General features: G+C 44.5%; 3 protein-coding genes across 3 annotated transcripts in view; 1 reads left to right on the forward strand and 2 right to left on the reverse strand.

The window, feature by feature from the left end:
• Positions 1-1619: 1619 nt before the first annotated feature.
• The window catches only part of LOC105564843 (neuropeptide FF receptor 2), a 55044-nt gene continuing 34987 nt past the window's right edge, over positions 1620-21676 (reverse strand). Inside the window, exon 3 of the mRNA XM_012017560.1 lies at positions 1620-7553. Within this exon, the coding sequence (XP_011872950.1) occupies positions 6773-7553 (781 nt within the window). The 3' untranslated portion in view covers positions 1620-6772. The remainder of the gene's footprint in view (positions 7554-21676) is intronic.
• LOC105564841 (neuropeptide-like 4) lies at positions 10362-12069 on the forward strand. Its single transcript, XM_012017559.1, has 2 exons — positions 10362-10478; positions 11724-12069. Exons 1-2 carry the CDS (start codon positions 10467-10469, stop codon positions 11937-11939), a joined length of 228 nt encoding a protein of 75 aa, XP_011872949.1. The 5' UTR covers positions 10362-10466; the 3' UTR covers positions 11940-12069.
• Positions 16029-18171, reverse strand: LOC105564840 (cuticle protein 64). The gene is made up of 2 exons (XM_012017558.1): positions 18083-18171; positions 16029-16756 (listed from the first exon to the last, which is right to left on the reverse strand). The coding sequence occupies exons 1-2, from the start codon at positions 18092-18094 to the stop codon at positions 16472-16474; spliced, it is 297 nt and encodes a 98-aa protein (XP_011872948.1). The 5' UTR covers positions 18095-18171; the 3' UTR covers positions 16029-16471.

The following is a 21676-nucleotide window of genomic DNA, read 5'->3' on the forward strand; positions in this document are numbered from 1 at the left end:
GATAACAGAATATCCTTGGAGGGGCAAAAAAGTATCAGTCGACGATTGTGGTTACCAGAGATCACACACCTCGTGTGTGCTTTGTTAACTTTTGATATGACGTGTCCAGGGTTGGAAAAGTTACTTTATAAAAGTTATCTGGTTACAGTTTCTCAATAAGTAACGAATCGTTACTTTGCAGTTACTTTCTTGAAATGAAAATAAAAATATCAAATCTGCATTTGAATTGTAAAGCGCCGATAAAGTAACGAAGTTAAGGTAGAGTTACCAAGAAAAGTTACTTCTCAACCCTGGACGTGTCAATGTGTGACATAACGATTCGTGTAATGACCGTATGACAAATTTTTTCCACAAGTATGTGTGGATTTTAATAGAGATCTTAGTGCAAAAATTAAATTAAATCGAACTATTACTCTAGATTTTATATTAATGCTGCTGAGGAGAAGGTTGAGAAAAAAATGCAAGATATCTATAAATCCTTTCAAATCAGTTCCGTCTCGCTTTGCAGTCTTCATCGATTCAAGGTAGGAAATAAAGGCTCGTTAAGGAAAATCGATTTAAACATGATTTTGAACTTGAAATTCCTCATATTTCTCGATTGTGTTGCTGAAAAGGCGTATTTCTCTCCTTCTTACAATTAGTTGAGCGCATAAAAGTTCAGAATGGGAATTTGGAGAGTTGTATAAAAGTACATATACACAATGGAGATATTTTATTATATATATATAATATAATATTTAATATTTTAATGTGTTCTTTTCTGAGAAAATAAGTATACTTATACTCGCAACTCGATACATTTTAGCTACGTGGGGTGTGATTCGGCGTTACCACGGCATCCCCTATAAAATGACCGGCAAAGTTAGGAAAATTAAAATTTATTGCTAATTCGAACAGTGTACAAGAGAACCTGCGTCTCGGCTGGCAGGCATGATAACGCCAAATCGCCGGACTGTTTACATACCATCTATATATGTATATACATATACATATATTCAAACATACAACAAACGAAGACTATCTTTCGTGGTATTTACGTATTCGTCTTAATGGTAAGTTATCTTCGTTACTTTTATCAATAAGTTATGAGTCATCGACACTGGTAACATCGTTTGGTTGGTACATTACATACATTCTGATAGGATGCTAAACACTTATCGGCGTCACTTGCAATTTTCTTACCTGCTAGTATGTTTCTATTATTTCATTGTTACACAGATAACGCTGCGCTTATCCATATAACGCGTAACCGACAGTAAAATAGAATAACATAAAGGAAAAAGGATGGCATATCGTTCGATGTTGTGTAGCTTAGAAGATTTAATATTACGGCCGTCTCGTAAAGCGTGAGCTCGAAAATCGAATCGCCAGTATTTGATTTTTATTCGGTAACGCGTGCAACGAAAGTGTCAACGTGACTGTGACACTGATACGCGTGCAAGTTTTCAAAAGCGGTACTCTATTCTTTGTGTGTGGACATAATGCAATCATCAGGCCAGTACAAAAAGTTTCTCTCGCTAAATTCTATTTAAGATCAATTTGATTTCTTTAAACATCGGAAAGGAGACTTAAACCTCTCTCTCTCTCTGTGTGAAAGAAAAGTGTGAAAAACGGACGACTTTGTTAGTAAAAATCGAATCTAGTTTTTACTTTTATTCGACAAATATGACAATCTGTTCCGTCGCCTTTTGCACAAACCTATTTATGATTGTGGTGAACAGGTAAATAACATCTCTGTCGCACAAATATGTTTAGTATTTTGATACAAAGAGCAAAGAAGGTGTTTTAAATGTACAAAAAGTCGCTACAAACGGATGTGCATATCTGATATCTCGACGTGGAAATCTCGCTCGTACCAAGGCTCTGCCGACATCATTAAACATGCTTGGCCGCTTCGCACGTAACCGCTACTAATAATATACCAATGACCGTAAATACGTCCTATCAATTAAACGCTTAATTATCGTATCTCGCGTCCCGCTTAAGACACGAGATTATTACACCTAAGAATATAACAGGGAGTGTCTCGCGGACGATTATAAAAAATTGTATAACAGAATGCTTATGTCTACGAGAAACGCTAGTTCATGCTTATCGCCTTCCCTCGCATATCTCACGCGCTATCAGAAAAAATAGGCTCACGACGATGGATTAACCTTTAAGCGTCGGCTTCAGATACTCTACGCAATTTTCCCGCAGCCTCTGGGAATTAATTTTAGACGGTATCTTCAACTCATCTCGAGATATCCCGTAAACGATTCACGATATCAGTAAACATATTATACTGGCGATTTTATGATAAAGGCATCTTTTTAATGAAACGCTCTAACAAAACTATGAAGGAAAGTATCTCTTTCTGTTATTCAAAGAAATTTTTTTTAAATTATCATTAGTTTAATTCACTAAACGTACTTTTACCATTGATCAAATGCATAAAACATTTTTCGATCTTTTGTATAGTTAACGTTGATGAAACATTAATTATCGAATTATTTTGAAACTACTATTTTTCGAATGCTCGTCAATATGACTCATTCTTAAATGGATGATTCGCATTTCTGAATTAGCGCAATGATCAAACAAAATGATTGCATGCTGGGGACTAACGCCAAGTAGAAATATGCGACACACGCGATACATTGTTATGATATAAATTCGCTGTATCTTGTAACCTAGTTACGTTTGATAAAATCCCTGGCAGACAACCAGTAGTGTACTTTGTCCTGTGTAAAACGTGTTATCGGTAATGTTTCAAATTAATATTAAATCCAATCAAGGGACAGTGTTGTTAACAAGGACTTGTTCTTGTCGTTATTAAGGCGTGATCATGAATTTCTCGAACATATGTTATTACAGTACCACGTGATGAAACGTATTGTTGTCAAAATGGTTGTGGCAGGTTCTCTGGATATTTGAAATGCTTCAAGAATCATGAAAAATGTGACTCAACTATTTTAATGCCCGTATGAAAAACAGGTTTGAACTGATCGTCGTTTGTTCAATCCTTAAGACATTTAAAATTGCTCAAATTCCAGAACTTGAATTTTGCTTTCCAATTATTATTGTAACCTGATAAATAATCTTTTTTATTTTTCGTGTTCTTGGATAATCACAAACAAAAATTAATTACGTCTCCCGAAAACCACGCGAGAAGAAATTTAAAGAAAGTAAAGAAACTAAGAGACACTCATCGTTAATTGTGTTGAACTTTCTGAACTTTCTTTATTAGTTAAGAGTTAATACTTAAGGGGATTACTGTGAAGGGAATAACCGTGAATAGGATTAGTCAATTATTCTTTCATAGCGTTAGTCCGGAAACTTCCTTACTGCTTTTGATGACAAAACTTAAACGTGAATAGGGGCTGTAAATGTTCGAGTAATTCTGCTATTCGTGTAATTCGATAACACTTGAACATTTCCCGTCGATTTCCGACAAAAGACAGCTGAATATTTCAAGTATCTGAATATCGAGATGTATCATGCGTTTTATTCGAATATGTACAAATTGTGTTAAATTGGTCAAAAGTATCACAAGTCTAATAAATATGGAAATATACATACTGCAAAGTGACAGTACAAATACGACAATAATGCAATTATCTGAAAATATTCATGATATTCGAAGTACTCGAATTACTCGGCTATTTATTTCATCTCAAATAGAGTTATTCGAGTCTGAAAATCGAATTGCAGTAACATCTAAATGTTCAGATATTCAAACGTACCAAGATTCCAATTTCACTTTACATAGCGCTATTACGAAAGCTTTCTTTACATTTATTTATTACAACCTCTCCTCGCACGTATCTAATTTACAAATGCAACAAACAGTTCTCAACCCAACGATCGAAACGTTCATTGTCTCGTAATAAACAATTTAGCGTAAACAGTTACTCAATGCAGTTCTCGGGGGGAAAAAAAGTCAAACGCAGAGATACAATTCTCCCAGCGGGAGAATACACGTTTCGTTAATTGCCTTGCAATCTTGTAAACAAAAGCTTCGGAAAGTTACGAAAGTTCCGTGAAAATGTGTGCGTATAGAAGATACTCCGCGCGTGCGACAAAGATCGACGATCAATTAATAATAATCAACAGTCTACATTCTACGGTATAAAAGAGATCCTTGACGGAACCAACGTGAACCTGGAACGCGTGTAAACGTGTGCAAGTGTCAATGTGTATTCAATAACAACGTAGCAACGGTAGATATACATATAATATGTACATGCAGACAGAGCGGATAGACTTACGTTTGATCCTTACATGCATACTACGTGTATTATATTGATGCTCGTACCACTTGATTACTCGTTACACGTTCGCCATTTCATATATATGTATATATTGTATAGCTGCAGCCCAAGATTATCGCCAGGTATTGCAACCGACATAATTTCAGCATCAATTGCCGATGCTACAGACACCGAGGAGCGCGTCTCGCGTCAACTTATGTGTATACTTAGAGATCATGTCGCGCGCGATCGCGCACGTACATATGTGTAAGTGTCCATAGCATCAAAACTTGACCTAGCAGTAAACCGTATCAATTTCAAATCCCGATTGTTCCTACATTTCTCAAGTTGATCGCTGTCGGCCGCGCTCTGCTTTCATTTTATTATCTTTGTTACACTTAATCGCCACCGATGGATATGAATTGGAATAGCCTCGATGGCCTTGTAATAATTCTGCAGTTATTTCTACAGCTTCGCCTTGTCTCTCGTATAAAAACCTTACGAAAATAATTGCTCTACCGTAAAATCCGACAATTCGCTTACGGCGTTACCATCTTACGGCTACAAGGATTCAAGGTAATCCCGCTGTTCCTGGGGAAAAACGCAAGAGCCGATCATCTCGGCCCTAAAATGTAACGAGTAGGTAATGCGATCGTCGCGTTACAACGCGCGCGAAAATCCACGATCTGATCGCAGTGGACAAAGTACGCTTTTTTTCTCCGTTTATCGTCGACAGATCAGGTGCAGCGAAACAGCGAGCTGGAACAAGCGCGTGATAAACGTCGCGGTTTCAAAAGGCTACGGGAATTGCCCTCGGACAATCCGGGCAAATCTGTGGATGTGCAAACGCAGTGCTGCGAACAATCAAGCTCGAGAAAACCCTGTCAATTAATCCAGCAAGAAGGAACAAACGTCGGTGACACAGCGATACATTCTACTTCGACCACCGCCTGGTAACTTCCGCTGATCTCCCGATGATATAAGACTGCAAGAAATTTCTTGAAAGAAAAAAAGACGTCCAAAGGACGTCGGAAAAAGGAGATCGTTCAGCCATTTTTATCTCGCAGACATTTGCATTGCGATAAGTTTCTCTTTCGTATCCTTGGCACGAGTCGCACAAGTATAGAAAATAATAACGTCGCTCTGACCACAAACAGATATACTTCCGATTAAAGTCTCGGTAGGAAAATATACGTATGTAATCCTATTATAGTTTTCATCATAATTTCAAGTATGAGACAAATTGCGCGTGCTGATAGTATTTACAAAGATCCAATTAACTCATTACTACCCAAATTAATTGTTCCTCTTATTCTATTCTACACCAGATAAATATATTCTAGAACGAAGAGTACAAAGAAACGTTACAAATGCACATTTTAGAATGGCGTAAGTTATCGTCTTACAGGGAAACCAACCGTGACTAATATTTCTTCCTGAAAAATATAATACTGGCCACTGATAACAATCGGCAAATTATTGTGTGCCCGTTCGTCTCAAAATCGCGTTGCCTAGTCTCGAATTTTGGCGCAACGAACCGGTGGTCAAACGTTCGCTAGTAAACTTGCGGCACGCGATACATACCAGAACCTCACGCGATTCGCTTCACCGGCGTCTCATTCCTCCCGAAGACCGCTCTGCGTGAACCAATGTGGACCGAAATCGAATCTTACACTATGCCTCTTCCGCCGTACTCGATGAAGCCGCCTTGTTAATTGGCGCGCACACACCTCCACTTGTTCCCCCTTAATTACGCAGGTATCCCGCCGACGAGGACCGTACGCGGCTTAATTGTTTGTCATGACGGAAGTGCCGTGTGTCTACTGTGAAGAGACAACGACTCAACCCGTTCCGCGCTCGCGCGACTCATCATCCCGGCATCATCGCCACTCACCGCTGTCGCGCTAATTACGTACTCGACACACAAGGGCGCATGCACCGGTCGCAATCGTAACAAACTCCGTCCTGCTTTACATTTAATTGGTAGACCTAACTATGCTCCTCGTTGAAACGTACCGTACAAATATCTCGAACATAGAAGAAGTTCTAAGGTTCATTGAAGCGTAAATCCCGTCTCCTGGATCACCTAGAAAGCTACTTCGTCGTGTCGTTAGGCGAACAATTGCACAACCGCGCGCTCGCAGCGGCGAACTCGTCTTAACAACTAGAGTATATGACGTGTACGCAGTGGCTAACATTGTGACAAAAAATCCAAGTAACAACGTCTTTCGTAAGGACAATGGCAGGGCGACGATCGCTCCGTGGTCCGCCGGAAAAGGCTTCTTCTTCGCCCGCGTTCATTTTTCCGACCTTGACGACTTCCGGCCCGAGTAACAATCGTGTCGATCATCCGCGCAAGATGATCCGTAATTCTCGGACTGGCTGGACTTGGGCCAGATTTCGACCGTGCGTGAGAGCGGCCGATCGAGATGCAGAGGCAACCGCGTCCTCCTTCAGTTTGTCCACCGTCGATCGAGTATATCAAATCTGCACAATAAAGCGAGGTCACCTCGGGGCAGCCTCGACTCGCGCGGCTACAATTACACGCCGGTGTGATTGAATATGTAGGAAACGTTGCTGTCCTGGTGGACCGGCGGTCCGTGCCAGGCACGTCTCGTCGACGAGTTGTTGTTGTTGTTGTTAACGTAGTAAGAGGACTTTCTCATGCTCGTCGAGGAGGACATCATCGCGACGGTCTCGTAGTACCTGAGCTTGCCGCAGCACCGGCCGCTCTTCAGGATGGCGATGAAGCCGCGCCGGTATTTCTTGTTGAAGAAAGCGTAGAGGATCGGGTTTATGCAGGAATTGCTGGCGCCCAGCCACTGGGCAATCGGCGTGGCGATCGGCAGGATCTCGTCCTCCCTCTCCGCCACAACACCCAACTTGATCACCGTAAAGATTACGTAAAGAGGCAGCCATGAGAGGACGAAGAGTATCACGACCACGACCAACATCTTGACCACCTTCACCTTTGACTTCTGCTGTATCCTCTCCATCTGGGCGTCCTTAGTATCGGTGGGTATGTGCCTCCGCCACACCTTGATCCAGATGAGAATGTAGCAGAGGGATATGAGTATCATCGGCAGCACGTAGCAAAGAATCAGATTGCCAATCAGGAAGAAGAGCGAGCCGTCCTCCGGATGCGGCCACGTCTCCATGCAGAAACGCACGTTGGGATCGTCGTCGTAGATGGAGACCAGGTCGAAGAACAGCAGCCAGGGTGACGTCATTGTCAGGGCGATGAACCAGATCACGACGATCATCATGCGAGCTCGCCGTTTCGTGATTTGGCATTTCAGCGGCCACCAGATCGCCAGAAACCTGAAAAATGTAAACCGTGGAAGTAGTTAATTACCATCCATCGCTTTATTCGCGAAAACTTTGTAAAGATAGAAATTGCGAATTGGCGAAATTGCAAATAGAGGGATCGTTAAGCATATTTTCGCAGCGTAAATAGATTATATTTACATTCGTGCGTTCGCACAAATTGATCAATCCGCTTAAAATTTCATCAAATTTAAAGTACATTTGCACACAGAGGAATTATTTCAAAAATATACATTTGTTTAAGATATTGCAAAATTTGCAGGATATACAAAACTGTTAAGTTATTATGAGGTATCTACCAATTAACTTTTAATATATCAACGGGATTTATTTGGTATACCAAAGGTTTGCTGTACGACATCTCGGCGCCATTTCATTTTGTTAAGGTAGACGAAAAGGATTTGTTAATCCTCGCGCTTTTACCTTCCACATGTTACAATTTAACGCGATAAAAAAACCCATCGATAGAAGTGTACGTAATAATCCTTAGACTCAAGTGATGACTCAAATAATGATCGGTTACGTCGAGCTCTTAAGCTTATTCTCAGGGTTGGGAAGTAACTCGTTACTTGTAACAAAGTAAGTTACAGTTACAGTTACTTTTTGTTTAGTAACTCTGACTTAACTTTGTTACTTTCTCTCTATCTGTAACTGTAACTTAACTCAGTTTTTTTTTCGATAACTAGTAACTATTGTAATTTAATAGTTACTTTATACACATTTTAAACCTCCACAGATCGCACTAAGCCTTGCCTTTGCGCATAAACGCCTTTATCAACACTGTACAATTCAAATGCAGATGTGATATTTTTATTTTTATTCCAAAAAAATTAATTGTAAAGTAACGTTCCGTTACTTTCTGAGTAACTGTAACTAGTTACATTTTTTAGCGAAAAAACTGTAACTGTAACTAGATACTTTTATAAAGTCACTTTCCCAATCCTGCTTATTCTACAATGGACGCAAACCGCAAGAAGCTAAGACGCAACGCAAGAAATCGGCCAATGACGGTCGATCATTCTTCTCATATTTGACCGTGATTGGTCGATTTCTTGCGTTGCGGCTTAGCGTCTTGCGTTTTGCGTTCATTGTAGAATTCGCTTTACCGCGAAAAAGCGGAGTTTAGCGCGGGAAGATGTACGATAAGAGGCAAGGTCTTACTTATTAGCGATTTGCTTGTCATAAACTTGTGCCCCGCTACACGCAGGGAGCACTTGCGTTGGATAGCCGGTCTGATTTATTGTACCACGTGCCACGAAGAATGCAGAACAGCCATTTTACAGGACAGGTTCGGCCGGGCGCCTACGCGGTCCCGTCGCGTACGGTCGTCGCCATTTTTAGGTCCTACGTGTGGCATTGCCAGCAGATATTCCGCTCGCTGTTTCGAAAGACACAATCGCACCCGTCACGCTCCGACGGCCGCGCTCCGCGAGCTGAGCATGAGAATATAATAGATACGAGGAACACCTTTTTGCGCGACGCAAGAATTCTCGTTTGTTGCCCGGATTATTTAGGGCGCGTGTCGGATTATTTCGAGAAAAATCCCGCCGGGGCGTGTTCCCGTTTGGTATCAACCGGGCTGGCGACCTTCGAGTGAATGAACGAACCATTTATTAACTGAGGCAAGTTTTCTAAGGACCAAGGTTGATAAGATCAGAGGCAATTGTAACTTCCGTCATAGAAATGTCCTTCCATGCGGTTTATACGCGCGAGGCTGATACGAAGCTTGCATAAGTAAAGACATACAACGTAACGTGAGAGTGCAAAAATAAGTATAACATTAAGTGCCCATCCAGAGTCGATTATAGAAATTATTTTCAAAGCCAATAAGAGCGAAATATGCGAAAAGGGTGAAGCAAAAGTTCCGCGTGAAATATGCTGAGGAGGGAAAAGTCAGATATTGACATAATATACGGGAGGGCGAAGCAATTATTCCGCAGCCATACAAATCGCGTTCGCCCGTATCTAACGATAAGAATGCGGGGTGGAGAGATTTCGTATAAATCGCTGTCGAGGCGGACCATCGATCATGACGACGACTACGTCGCGGCGTTGCGGGATGAGAGCAATCGGCGATTCCTTCGTTTCGGAGTCTTGTATTAACGGCGACGAAGCGCGCGTTCGGATTCGAGGGAGATCCGCGCGGATAAGGCGCGGGCGCGTCCTTTGTGATGCAAAGAGACCGTAAAAGCTGAATATATTCGTCGAGACGCGCGAAAGGGAAGGATGGTACTTCTTTTTTTCCTCATTAATTAAACGGTCCCGCCCCGCGGGGGAAACGTCGAATGCTATCTTTAATGAACGTTTCTCTCTCCCGCGTAGCTTCCGGATTCATTAGGTCGCCATTTTGCCGTTCGCGCCGCCGACGCAGCTGCCGGCAGCTGCGGACTTTCCGCCTCCGCGATTACGCCGCGATTATAATACGAGCGCCGCCCTTCTCTCCGGCGTTATCGGCGTCATCGTCGTCATCGCCTGCGTCTTCGCTCGTCGCGACCTTCGATTTGATGAATAAACTTTAAACACTTGTCGCGACCTCCCATAAATCAATGCGAGGCTGATACCGATCTGCGAGCGTTCTCACGGCGCGTCACTTCCGAGCGGCACGCGGCGCTTCATGCGATACGTATCGTACGTACACGCGAACGAATCTCCCCTGAGCCTTCGTGTCGACTGTCGGAGCGGCGGAGAAGAATTTGATAAAAAAATAACCGCAAACGCGGAAATCTCTCGTCCGAGGCCGCTCATGGTCACGCGGTGGGGGCGAGCAGAATCAAACGCTCGCGATGATGATCCCGGAGACATGGGTATCTATATAAAGGGACTGTTTGCCCGTAGTTGCAATCGCAGTACCAGTCAGTGCTGTCCTGTGTGCTCGCTAACGGGAATAAAGCTGATAAAACGCTTAACATGTTCAAGCTGGCAAGTATATTCGTTCGTGCGTGTTCGTCCGCGTCCGTCTGCACTGTGCTCGATGGTCACTTCCGGTCGCGTGGATGCTTCCCTCCGCGACTTAATTCTCGGCACGGAAAAAAATCGGTTTATTGTTGTCAAAATTGTCGACGTAACAGTCCGCGATATCCCGAGGCGAAATTTTGGCCCTGTGTAGAACCTTTAATTCTATTATATAGTAGAACCTAAGACAGTAAAAGAGATCGAACTGCAAGTACAAAATTTACTCCTACTTTAGAACCGATAGTGTCGAAAATTTCTACTTTTGCCAATTTAGCATTAAAGTAGGTCCTTTTAAGCAGGAGCTAAAGTAAATTTTTAGAATTAAAGATTCAAGGGAGGAGTAAAAAATATAATGTCATCAAAGTAGGTTATTGCTGGTTCATGTAGGTGTATAGGTCAGCTAAGTAGGTGTAAATTATCCTTAAAAGTGTCAAAATAGTACCAAAATTTCGACTCGGGATATGTTTAACGTAAAGTTTCGCTCGTCGTCGTGTAAAATTCGGAATGAAATGCCGGGTGCCGAGCATAGATTCCGCGCTAGAACGCTGCGACTACAAAATTCTATGGAGTACCGCTCGATTTCGCTAATAAACGCGCCGGCGGAGTGCTCGCGCCTCATAAATTCGTTCGAGTTCGCCCAAATCGAGAGCGCTCCGACACTCCGATCCGCGTGCGTGAAAGCGTCCGCGATCGATCGGGGACCCGCGTAATCCTTCTCGAGACGGAACACCCGGAGGGACGAAGGAGAGTGTTATCGCGAAATTACAGCGCCGCCGGAGTCGAAGTGTCGCGGAAGCGTTTTCCGCGCGCGCGAAACTTCCGCGTCCACGTTGAGCGGATAATTGAATTACCGTAGAGGAGGAGGAGGAGGAGAAGCGTAGCGCGCTATCTTCGGGATCGAGAGACAAGGGGGAGGGTAAAAAAAAGACATCGACGCTCGTTCTTGGCACGTGCAATCGTCTCGGTGATTAATTGGAGCGAGGTGACGTCGAGCTCGCGCGCGGTAGCAAAAAGCCGATCGGACGTCGCCGAAGTCACCGGCGACGCTAAATGCTCGCTCGCTCGAGCACACTCTCGACATTTTTCATAGCGCCCGTAAAAACCCGGGGACCAGGGGAACGGGAGGAGTTCGATGGGGCGGGTTGGACGGGACGTACGATTTAAGCGACGTGTCCCGCTTTCAAAGCGTAATCAGCCCTTATTGCTTCGCAGATCCTGATGGCCATCGCGGTGGTAGCGGCCACATGCGCACCGATGCCGGAACCGGCGCCGACACCAGCACCAGGTCCCCTGGCGCCGCCATTGCTCGCCCCTTACCCGCTGGTTTACCCGGCGCCTTATTTAAAGGTGTACCCGTACCACCCGTACCCTCTGGCGTACTATAACAGCTACAAGTGGATCCACCCGGGCTCGCCGTACGCTTACTAACATTGATTCGGGCTATCCGGGGAATCGCCAGCACCGTCGTGGTACCCGCGTCCAACGCGATTCGCCGCAACGCGCCAAATGATTCTGTATCGTGGACCGTCTGCGAAATAAAATATTCTCTTGTCGCAAACGCCGCAGTGTGCTCGACTATGACGATCGCTCCCCTCCTCCCCCCCCCGCCCCGCCCCCTCGCCGTCCTCTGCCGACGTCTCCGAGACGTCCCCCCCGTTAATTCCGCTCCGCGAGAGAGGATCCTCTCGTCCGAGCTTTTGGCAGACTCCGCGCTATCGAGCGGCCCATCAATTCCGTCCGTTTGTTCGCCGGTGAAATTTATGAAACAACACGCATTATACCGCATAATCGCACCGTTCGCGGACAAGTAATACCGTTTTAGCCCATTATCCGCCGGCGATACATTTTCAGGATAGTACGTTAAATTTTGGTCTCGCATTCTCTGCGGTACGCGCTATGTCGTAATACACAATTCCGCACGAATAATGTGAAGCAAATACGAAACAGATGTGGACAGGAGCGTGAAGCAGCAAGATTAAATGCCCATAACACGGGAGAAACATTTCTCTTCTCGCGAGATTTACTCTGCATCACTTTTAATCTTAACGAGCCTCGGCTCTACAACTTTATCGTTGCATAACCTGAAGATATGTGAATATAAAGACGTACTTATATGGCGTAGCAAAAATATGAGGAAAAAGAGGAAAGTATGAAAATTGAAAACTTATAACATTGCGCATTTATAAATAATGCTGTCTGGTGCCGCGTGAAATATTAAAAGTCGTTTAAAAAATGGAATAACGATTTGTTTACAAAAATCGGTTAAAATAGATGACTGCGACATATCGAATGACTAGCATACAATTATTAAAATATGATTTTATTATTAGATAATTAATCCAATAATCTAAAAAGGCATTGGTTACTTTGTTGAATAGTTAATGTACGATAATTAGAAACTTTGGATCTTACAACATTTTTTGACACGATGCCTAACACCCTACAACAAATTTATGTAAGAGGAAATGCCAGGGTTGGGAAAGTTACTTTATAAAAGTATCTAGTTACAGTCACAGTTTTTTCGCTAAAAATGTAACTAGTTACAGTTACAAGTTATTCTGAAAAGTAGCGCGTTACAGTTACAATTACTCAAGAAATAACAAATTGTTACTTTGCAGTTACTTTCTTGCAACGAAAATAAAGATATCAAATGTGCATTTGAATTGTAAAGCGTCGATAAAGGCGTTTATGCGCAAATGCAAAGCCCGATGCGATCTGTGGAGGTTTAAAATATATACGGGGTGAATCATTAAGGCTGTCTTTTTCCAACTCTGGAAAAAATGAAAAAATCTCGTTATATATGTCATGCAATATCTAATTATATCTCTCAAGATACAACTAGATTTTACACGATTGAAACATATATAAAGATATTATTTTGCATTTTTTCCCAGATTGGCTACAGTTTCGGTCGGTAATCCATCCCTCACGGTAAAAGGTTGGGACAGCCTTAATGATTCATCCTGTATAAAGTAACTATTAATGTAACCATTAAATCACTTTAAAAAATAACCTTTTTTAAAAAGAGGTAAAAAAAGACGCCAAGTATAAGCGCCACCCAGTCAAGTATAATATAATTTAATTATTTGGGTATATTTTGTTAGAAAAAAATACAGTTTTAATGTCTCTACAAAAGTAATGATATATCATCAAATTGCGCCAACTAAAATAGATATTTATACAAACTAGATACTTAATTATTTTTCATATTACAATGTTATGTCCAAACAATCGAGCATAAGATTTTACCGAAAGAAATAAAGGAGACAATAATATTAATGAGACAAATTTTTAATAGCTATTTGATAAAAATATAATGCAAACAACTTTAATACAAATAAAAAATATAACCATTAAATTAGTTACCAGTTACCGAAAAAATGTAACTGAGTCAGTTGCAGTTACAGATAAAGAGAAAGTAACGAAGTTAACGTTAACGAAGTTAAGTTAGAGTTACCAAAAAAGTAACTGTAACTTCGTTACAAGTAACGAGTTACTTCTCAACCCTGGAAAATACCATCTCCAGCTGGACTTTTGTAGTCTAATATTTGGCATGAATTTATATTGTTTGTAATTTTAAATTCATTTTTCAAATATGTATTTAAATTTAAGCGAGAAATGCGTGCCACATTTCTAAACTTCCTAATAAGTTACCACTCGTAATGGATTATGAAACTTTGGTACTCGTATGAGTCTGCAAGAAGACGTGAAAATTTATCTTAACTACCACGTAAGATACGTGTAAGGAACATAACAGCATACTAATGCTCGTTAATATACATGTATGTATAACGCACGCTGTTCGGATAAAGGATATTACGGCGACGTAACCATTTCACACACAGAACTACTCTATTATTACTATTCCTTTAATTTCATTTTGGAGAAGAGAAACTCACGTGATTAACTATACATACTTTACGCACAATTGCTGGTCTCTTTGCACTGTTCTTGTAGAAAATGCTACACCTTATATTATCACAAAAAGTGCAATCTTCGATATGTTTGTTTAAATGGAGAAGGTTCCATATTAAAGGTAATAAGTATTAGAGATTTCATGTGTGAACAGTTAGAAAATCTTTCCCCTTCCTGGATAAACAGAAACGATTTTTTTCAAGTGTGCGAAAATCGGTCAAAAGAAGAGCGCGTCGCGACTCGGACAGGCGGAAAACTTGCCTCGAACGGAACGCATTGATACGTCACGTACAATCGTCGGGACGTTATTAATTTTTCTGGACGAAAAGCCGGAACGAAACGAAAAGCTTTGCGCTACTTCTGCAGTCTGTTAATTTCCAACAGATCAACAGTGTCGACTTTGTGCGAGGCGTTAAACGACACTTTGCATTCTTCTACGCCTATCAAGGGGGTAACCACTTGATGTAATTATGGGACAGTGTCTCCGAAATCATTATGAAATCCTTACGAAATTCCCCGTGTAATCGTGTTGTCTTAATTTTCACGTTTCTTCACTTGTTAGACAATCAACGTTAAACTTGAACATTTTCTCAGCTTGTTTTCATTTTCCAAAAAAATTACTTTTAGTTATATCTTAATATCCAAATATATATATATAATAGTTCACACCTATAAGCGCGTATTTCATAATAAGACTGAAGTAGTTATGCTGTTACAACAACAGCGAGTTGAAACGTTGATACGCCTTTGCGCGCAAATTTGGAACAATAAATACAAATACACAATTACTTTTCGTTAAGACCACGGTTAGACTAGTGGGGAAAAGTGGGAAGCAAGGAAACACGTGACCGAATACTCCAATCTCAACTGAAATTACCTCTACAAGCAAATACTTACAATTAGTAAAACAAGAAAGATATATTTTGAGGAAATCTCACAGCTCCTTGAGGTTTAACAACGTTACACGGTTTTAAACGTGCATGTAAGAAAATGATTTGCAATTAGATGAGATCGTTTGTAATCAGATAAAATCGTGTAGTCGATGGGACAACATTTTAGCTAGTGGTTGGCCCCCTTGGCGCCTGATACGTTCAAGGCGCAACCGTTAGGATAAGCCGAGTGGGCGAGCGAATCGTCAAAAAAAATCAAACTTTCGAAAGAACAGCGGATGAAGGAAGAACGATCATTTCGGGAATGACTCGCAGGGACGCTCGTAAAGCAGAACTCGCACTTTGTACCAGCGGCGATGTATAAACTGTACGCGTACGTTTGCGTGCGGGCAAGAGAAGTGCAGTTACGCCGAGGAGACTCGATATATCTTTAATATCTATCTATATTGGAAGAGAAAAAAAATACATTTGCGCGCGTTCCGGTTTATTGCGCCCTTAGTTACGTGCGTGCGTTCAATAAAATTGCTACTGGCACAGAAATATCGTGGATAAGGCCGAATAACGTCGGCAGTCGCGGAATGGCGACCGGAAGGCGTAAAAATCTTTTCGCAGGGCCGACAAGGATATTATCTTTACGGCAGCGTTATTTTCCTTCCTTTATAGCGAGCTACCTCGGGGATTTGGAGCTGCGCGAGCAACAATAAGACACTCGTTGGATTTGTAATTAAAAATTTATTAAAATTCCACATGAACAAGGGTGGGGTTCGGGATGATGGCGGGATGATCCAAGTGAGAATCCGGAAATTTTGCCGATGAAGTACAGAAGAAAGGACAGCGGTGGTGATGGGGGTTGACCGATCCCGCGCGGAACGTTGGGGGGTCCTGGTTGATCCGCGCGCACGTCCATTTTGGATCTCGCTCTCCCCCGTGGCGGGCCCGATGATTTCACGCGTGGAGAACGGCGGTAGAGTGAAGTGTCGAAATCGGCGATGGGGGCTGCGTGCAAAATTTGTCGTCTTTCTTCGAGTTACGGTCTTCCCATCGTATTACGAGGTCGATTTACGTAGGGGATGTGTGTGTGTATGTGTTTCTTTTTCTTCCAGGGCTGCGTCGTCGTGGACTCGGCGGCGATGAGTTTGCGCTGGCTCTCCTAATCTAACCGTGCAGGCCGACGAGACCGTGGCCGACACCGAGACCGAGACCATGGCCGAGACCGAGACCGAGACCATGGCCGGTCAGGACGGTCTTGGTGACGATAGGGGGAGAGTGGACAACGGGAGCGATGGGCTGATGAACCACATGGGCGCCTAGGGACAGCGCCGGGGCATGAGAAATAACCGCCGGGGCGGCGATCGGGCCGAGGCTGTGGCCGCTGTAGGTAAGACCGGTGAGGCCCCCGGGAGCGGCGCAGGCGACAGCCAGGATGGCAGCGAGGACAGCCTATGAAGAAGACAGCAAGGTAGATTCAGGGAGGTTCCTGCTTAACAGTCTTTCAGTCCGAAAGTTGTCCCACGAGCCCGCGCCTCCCGTCGGCGTCCCGGTTCATATTGTCCCGTCGAAAGTTCACCGCGAGGAAATAGCCAAACGGGGATAATGTATAATTAAGATTACACGGCGGTCGCTACGAATTCACGCCATCTCGATATACTCGCGAGCGTGCTATTTTTAAAGTCGTTCCTATCGGCCCGGTCGCCGGCAGGCGACACCGAGGCAGGTCGGACGGATCGCGCTCAGTCAGCGATGGATCGATTAAAAACGGATCGCGCGTGCGATCCGCTCGCGATCGAACGTGGTTTCGCAAGAAATCGCGAGAGAACACGAGGTCGAACGGTGGAGCTGCGTTAAAGGAAAAAAATGCCACGCGCGAGCTGCATTCCGCTTTGGCGAAGGCGGCGGTGGCGGTACCACCGGCGCTGACTAACAATGTGCATGCTTCAATGATTTCGTTCGCGTAGATTTCCGCTGGAAAGAGAGGTCGGGTGCCATTGCGCCGCGTCGAGACCGGTGAGCGGCGTAAGGGCGGCTTCGTCGTCGTGTCGTGGTAGGCTCGCGCTCGCATGCCAAAGCGGAAAGGTCACAGCAAACGCGAAAGCCGGGCTGGGGGGAGGAGAGGGTCCTTTTTTTTCCCTCGCGTTTACATATGTGCACACCGTGGGATAGCCGGCCCCGTCTCTCTATCGATCACGGGAGGCGCGAGAGCCGACGACGAGAGGAGTCCCCGCGGCGGGACGGTGGTACCGGAGGCGCACTGTTTACTCGGCACGTACAGACGCGTCGTTTTCCGAGCCGGCGAAAAGGAAATCTCGGACTCGGAGCGTAACATCTTTCGGTGGATCCCCTCGCACGGCGGTCGTAACGGTCCCCTTTTTACGGATCGACGGACGACAGTCGAGAATTGTGTTTGCGATCGAACCCGAGGGCGAACCCGGTAATCGCGACGACGCCTCCGTAAAATCAGTCGGCGGAAATACTGCCGCGCCCTGTTTGCGGAAAATTTACGTTTCGGAAAAATCGACCGGTCCTCCCATTGTGCCCGTGGCGCGTATTCTCTTCGCGGCGTTTGCAGTCTGATCGATCAGTCAGTCAATACGTCAAGCTGAGCGGAAACGCGACGGTCGACAAACAAAGCGGAAACGATCGTCAACCCGTTCCGCTCGAGCGCTCGTCTTGTAATTGTAATCGAGAAGAAGAGAAAATAGAGTCTTGCAAAGAACAGAGGCAGATTTATATAGAAGGATTATAATTAGATGAATCGTTTTAGCTTACCAGCTTGAACATGTTGATCGGTTGCGGATTGCTTGTTACTTCTCGGAAGTAAGTGAGCTTGTGTCCCTTTCGGCGACTCGGGAGACTTATATACCGCGTGGGATTTTTAAAAACGTTATAAATTTCATCACGTGACCCCGCGGTATCGATATGACGATATGTGCCGGTCAGTTAGATCAGCCGATCGCTGACTGGGTTGCGCTGGTGGGGTGGCCGCGTGGACCAATCGTCTCCGCGATACCGGCCTGATCGTCCCACCGATTCGCCAATAATGCGCTTACAACCCCTCGCGTCGATCGCGAGAATTGGGTTAAAGACACTCAGCGCTGCGCGGTACCGGCGCGCAGGCCAGAACCGACACCCGACACGACGACGACACGCGCGCGACGGCGCGAGTGTGCGAATGTGTGGGGTAAGTGCCGGGACGCTTACGTTACACGGGAGAAAAATTGCGACTGGTGTCCGCCACCGGATGCAAATTCGTTTCGTAAAGACGCAGCCAAGGTCTAGACCCCGCGACCTTCCCTCGTACTTTTTCAAACGTCATACGGAGTACGTCTGCGAGTGCATTTACGAGTGAAGTCCCGAAATGGAGCTTAGCAGCGAGCTCCGCGTTTCCCGTGGCCGGGCACGTTTGCGAGGGGCGAGGAGCGTATCTTATTCGTAAAAGCTTCGCGGGTCAAAAACATATCGGAGCCACCATGTAATTTCACGACGTTCTAATTGGAGAACTGTAGTCAGACGTCAGCCGAGTGTCACACTTTGAAATTTCTCTTCCTCGCGGAAACGGGACAATCGTGCGTCAAGACTGGGACGTTAACAGGATGGCCGTGTGCCAATGCTTTGTTAAGTAATTATGAAATTTTTTTATCTTGTCGGGAAATTACACACGCTTCGGCGGTCACAGGGCACTTTTCATCGGAATAAATAAAATTCATATGCACATGCACAATGTTTGCAGATTCGAAACTTGAAATGTTTCGTTTTGGTATCTCGGGATATCAATTTCTAGGGCACTTGGCTAATATTTGACTAGAATCGATCAACGCCCGGCATTGATACGAGCGTGTATACTTCGTATCGATTGTCGCGAATAAGTATTGAGATTATTCCGGCGGCGGGATTTCGTTCCTTCGAAACGGCGGCGCGGGCCTTGGTCGGATTTTGCGTCCGCTCGTCATTCTTTTCGAATTGAGCTATTTGTTCCCAGCGCGCTTGAAACATACGGTTGGAAGCGCGACGCGACGATCGGGGCAATCGCGGAGATTAGAATAGTTCCCGTCATTCGCGCAGCGAGAGTCTGAAATTAGGGGAAGAGCAATTTAATCAGCAGCGACGACACATAGACACACGCGCGCGCACATACGTAGCGGATCCAAGTCGCGGTGAGTCTCCGGAGATTTCGCGTCCGGAGCGCGAAATCAAACTTTTATCAATGGGAGCTATTGCGCAAATTAACACCGGGTTGGGTAACGCGGCGCGATATTACGACTCGGATTACGATCGTCGTGAGACGCGCGACGGCACGGCAAGTGCGATCAAATATCGCGGGTCAAGTCGGGGAACCGGCGGCGGTCGTCTGGCGTGTCTCCTCGAGTGGGTGTGCGTGTGGGCGCGGTGTGCGACACGGCACACAAAGACCCCGGGCGGCACGTTAATTTATCAAACATCGGCCGTTAACGTCCTAGGTAAATCACGAGCTGCGGTGGAATTTCGTCCGCCGAAATTTCGCGTCAACTCGGATCGCAGGTAGAGCTGGAGATCGAGTTAGGGCCTGAGCACAGAGAGATTGTCGTAACCGTTTACGATCGTTCTGTCGTAAGACTTGAGTCGGAAGTCCGCGCGCAAAGAATTGTCGTAAACGTATATCGCCTTGCGATGCGATGAATGCAACATACGCAAGGCGATATACGTTTACGACAATTCTTCGTGCGTTGACTTCCGACATCGACTTGCGTCTTACAATTAGGCCGGTTCTACACTGATCGCATCGTAGCGTCGCAAGCGTCGCAAACGATAGATTCGACCAATCAGCGTTAAATTAGAACCAGTCTACGACCCTTGCGACACTACGATACGACCAATGTAAAGTCCGCCTTACTGCGGAATCGTAAACGGTTACGACAATCTTTCTGCTCAGGCCCTAACTCGATCTCCAGCTCTACCTGCGATCCGTATCGACGCGAGATCGCGGAGGACACTCGCGACAATCTCTCTGCTCTGGCTCTTAATCATCCTCAGCGGGAGGACCTCGCGCGTATGCAAGTATGCGCTTTACACGCGGTAATATCTCTCGCGGTGCAGGCGCACGTTCCTACGAGAGGTCGCGACGGAAATAAGATCCCGCGAAATGTTGAGCGCTCTCAGCGGCCCCGCTTTTATTCGACTTATTGAAAGTTCCAATACAATAAGGGGCCAGTGGAAATAACGCTGCTCGCAAATGGAATGCTGCCTCTCATCCGCGAAATTTATTTCGCCGAATAAATTTCGCGCTCGTGTAATTCAGGATTTTCGCGTTCGCCGTGCGCAGAGAGCTGCAGCAATGACACTGCAAGTTTGATGCGAGGTCCAGTCGACGCGCGACTGTCCCCTCGGATTTCCGTCGCGTACAGATTCACCGGGTTTCCCTTGCTGCTACTGCTGCCGCCGCTTCTCGTGTCGCAAGGCGTGCGGGACAGGAGGAAGATATATTTTCAGCGTTCTTGGCGCTGCACCGTCGATCGCGTGACAAGAGACGCGGAGAAGATACATTCGCGCACGCGGTAGGCGAAGAAACAATTCCCCAAGTTTGGCACGGTCTCCCCCCTCTCTCTCTCTCTCTCTCTCTCTCAATATTTTGTTGCAACACTGTTGTACTTATACACCCCTGTCTTACTCTCTAAAAATCGATCAATGGATTATCACTAGAAACAGTGAATAGTCACTGATTGATTTTTAGAGAGGAAGATGTCATTAGTAGGTACTTTCACATCCTAGGAGGGTGTTGTAATTAGTCAATTGTAATCTGCAACTTCTTCCTGTATATTATCTTCGTTCTTATATTCCATACACTTTTCCAGAGTTGAGAAAGTTACTTTACAAAAGTATCTAGTTAGTTTTTTTTTTCGCTAAAAATATAACTGGCTACAGTTACAAGTTACCAATTCTGAAAAGTAACGCGTTACAGTTACAGCTACTCGAACAGTAACGAATCGTTACTTTGCAGTTATTACCTTGCAATGCAAATAAAGATATCAAATGTGCATTTGAATTGTAAAGCGTCGATAAAGGCGTTTATGCGCAAATGCAAGGCCTAATGCGATCGGCGAAGGTTTAAAAAATATATAAAGTAACTATTAATGTAACTGTATATTAAATTAGTTACTGGTTATCGAAAAAATGTAACTGAGTTAAGCTACAGTTACAGATGAAAGGAAAGTAACGAAGTTAAGTTAGAGTTACTAAGGCACGGTTTTACCAAACGTAACTTTAATCTTGGTTTAATTCGTGTTTCTCTCTTTCTAAAGTAACAGTTGGAAAAAGACGAAGAACGAATTAAACTAAGCTCAAAGTTAAGCGACGTTGGTGAAACCAGGCCTAATGCGTGGTCTACAA

The sequence above is a fragment of the Vollenhovia emeryi genome, unplaced genomic scaffold (assembly GCF_000949405.1).
Source record: "Vollenhovia emeryi isolate VEMERY1.0 unplaced genomic scaffold, V.emery_V1.0 DF939159.1, whole genome shotgun sequence".
In the NCBI taxonomy this organism is placed as follows: Eukaryota; Metazoa; Arthropoda; class Insecta; order Hymenoptera; family Formicidae; genus Vollenhovia; species Vollenhovia emeryi.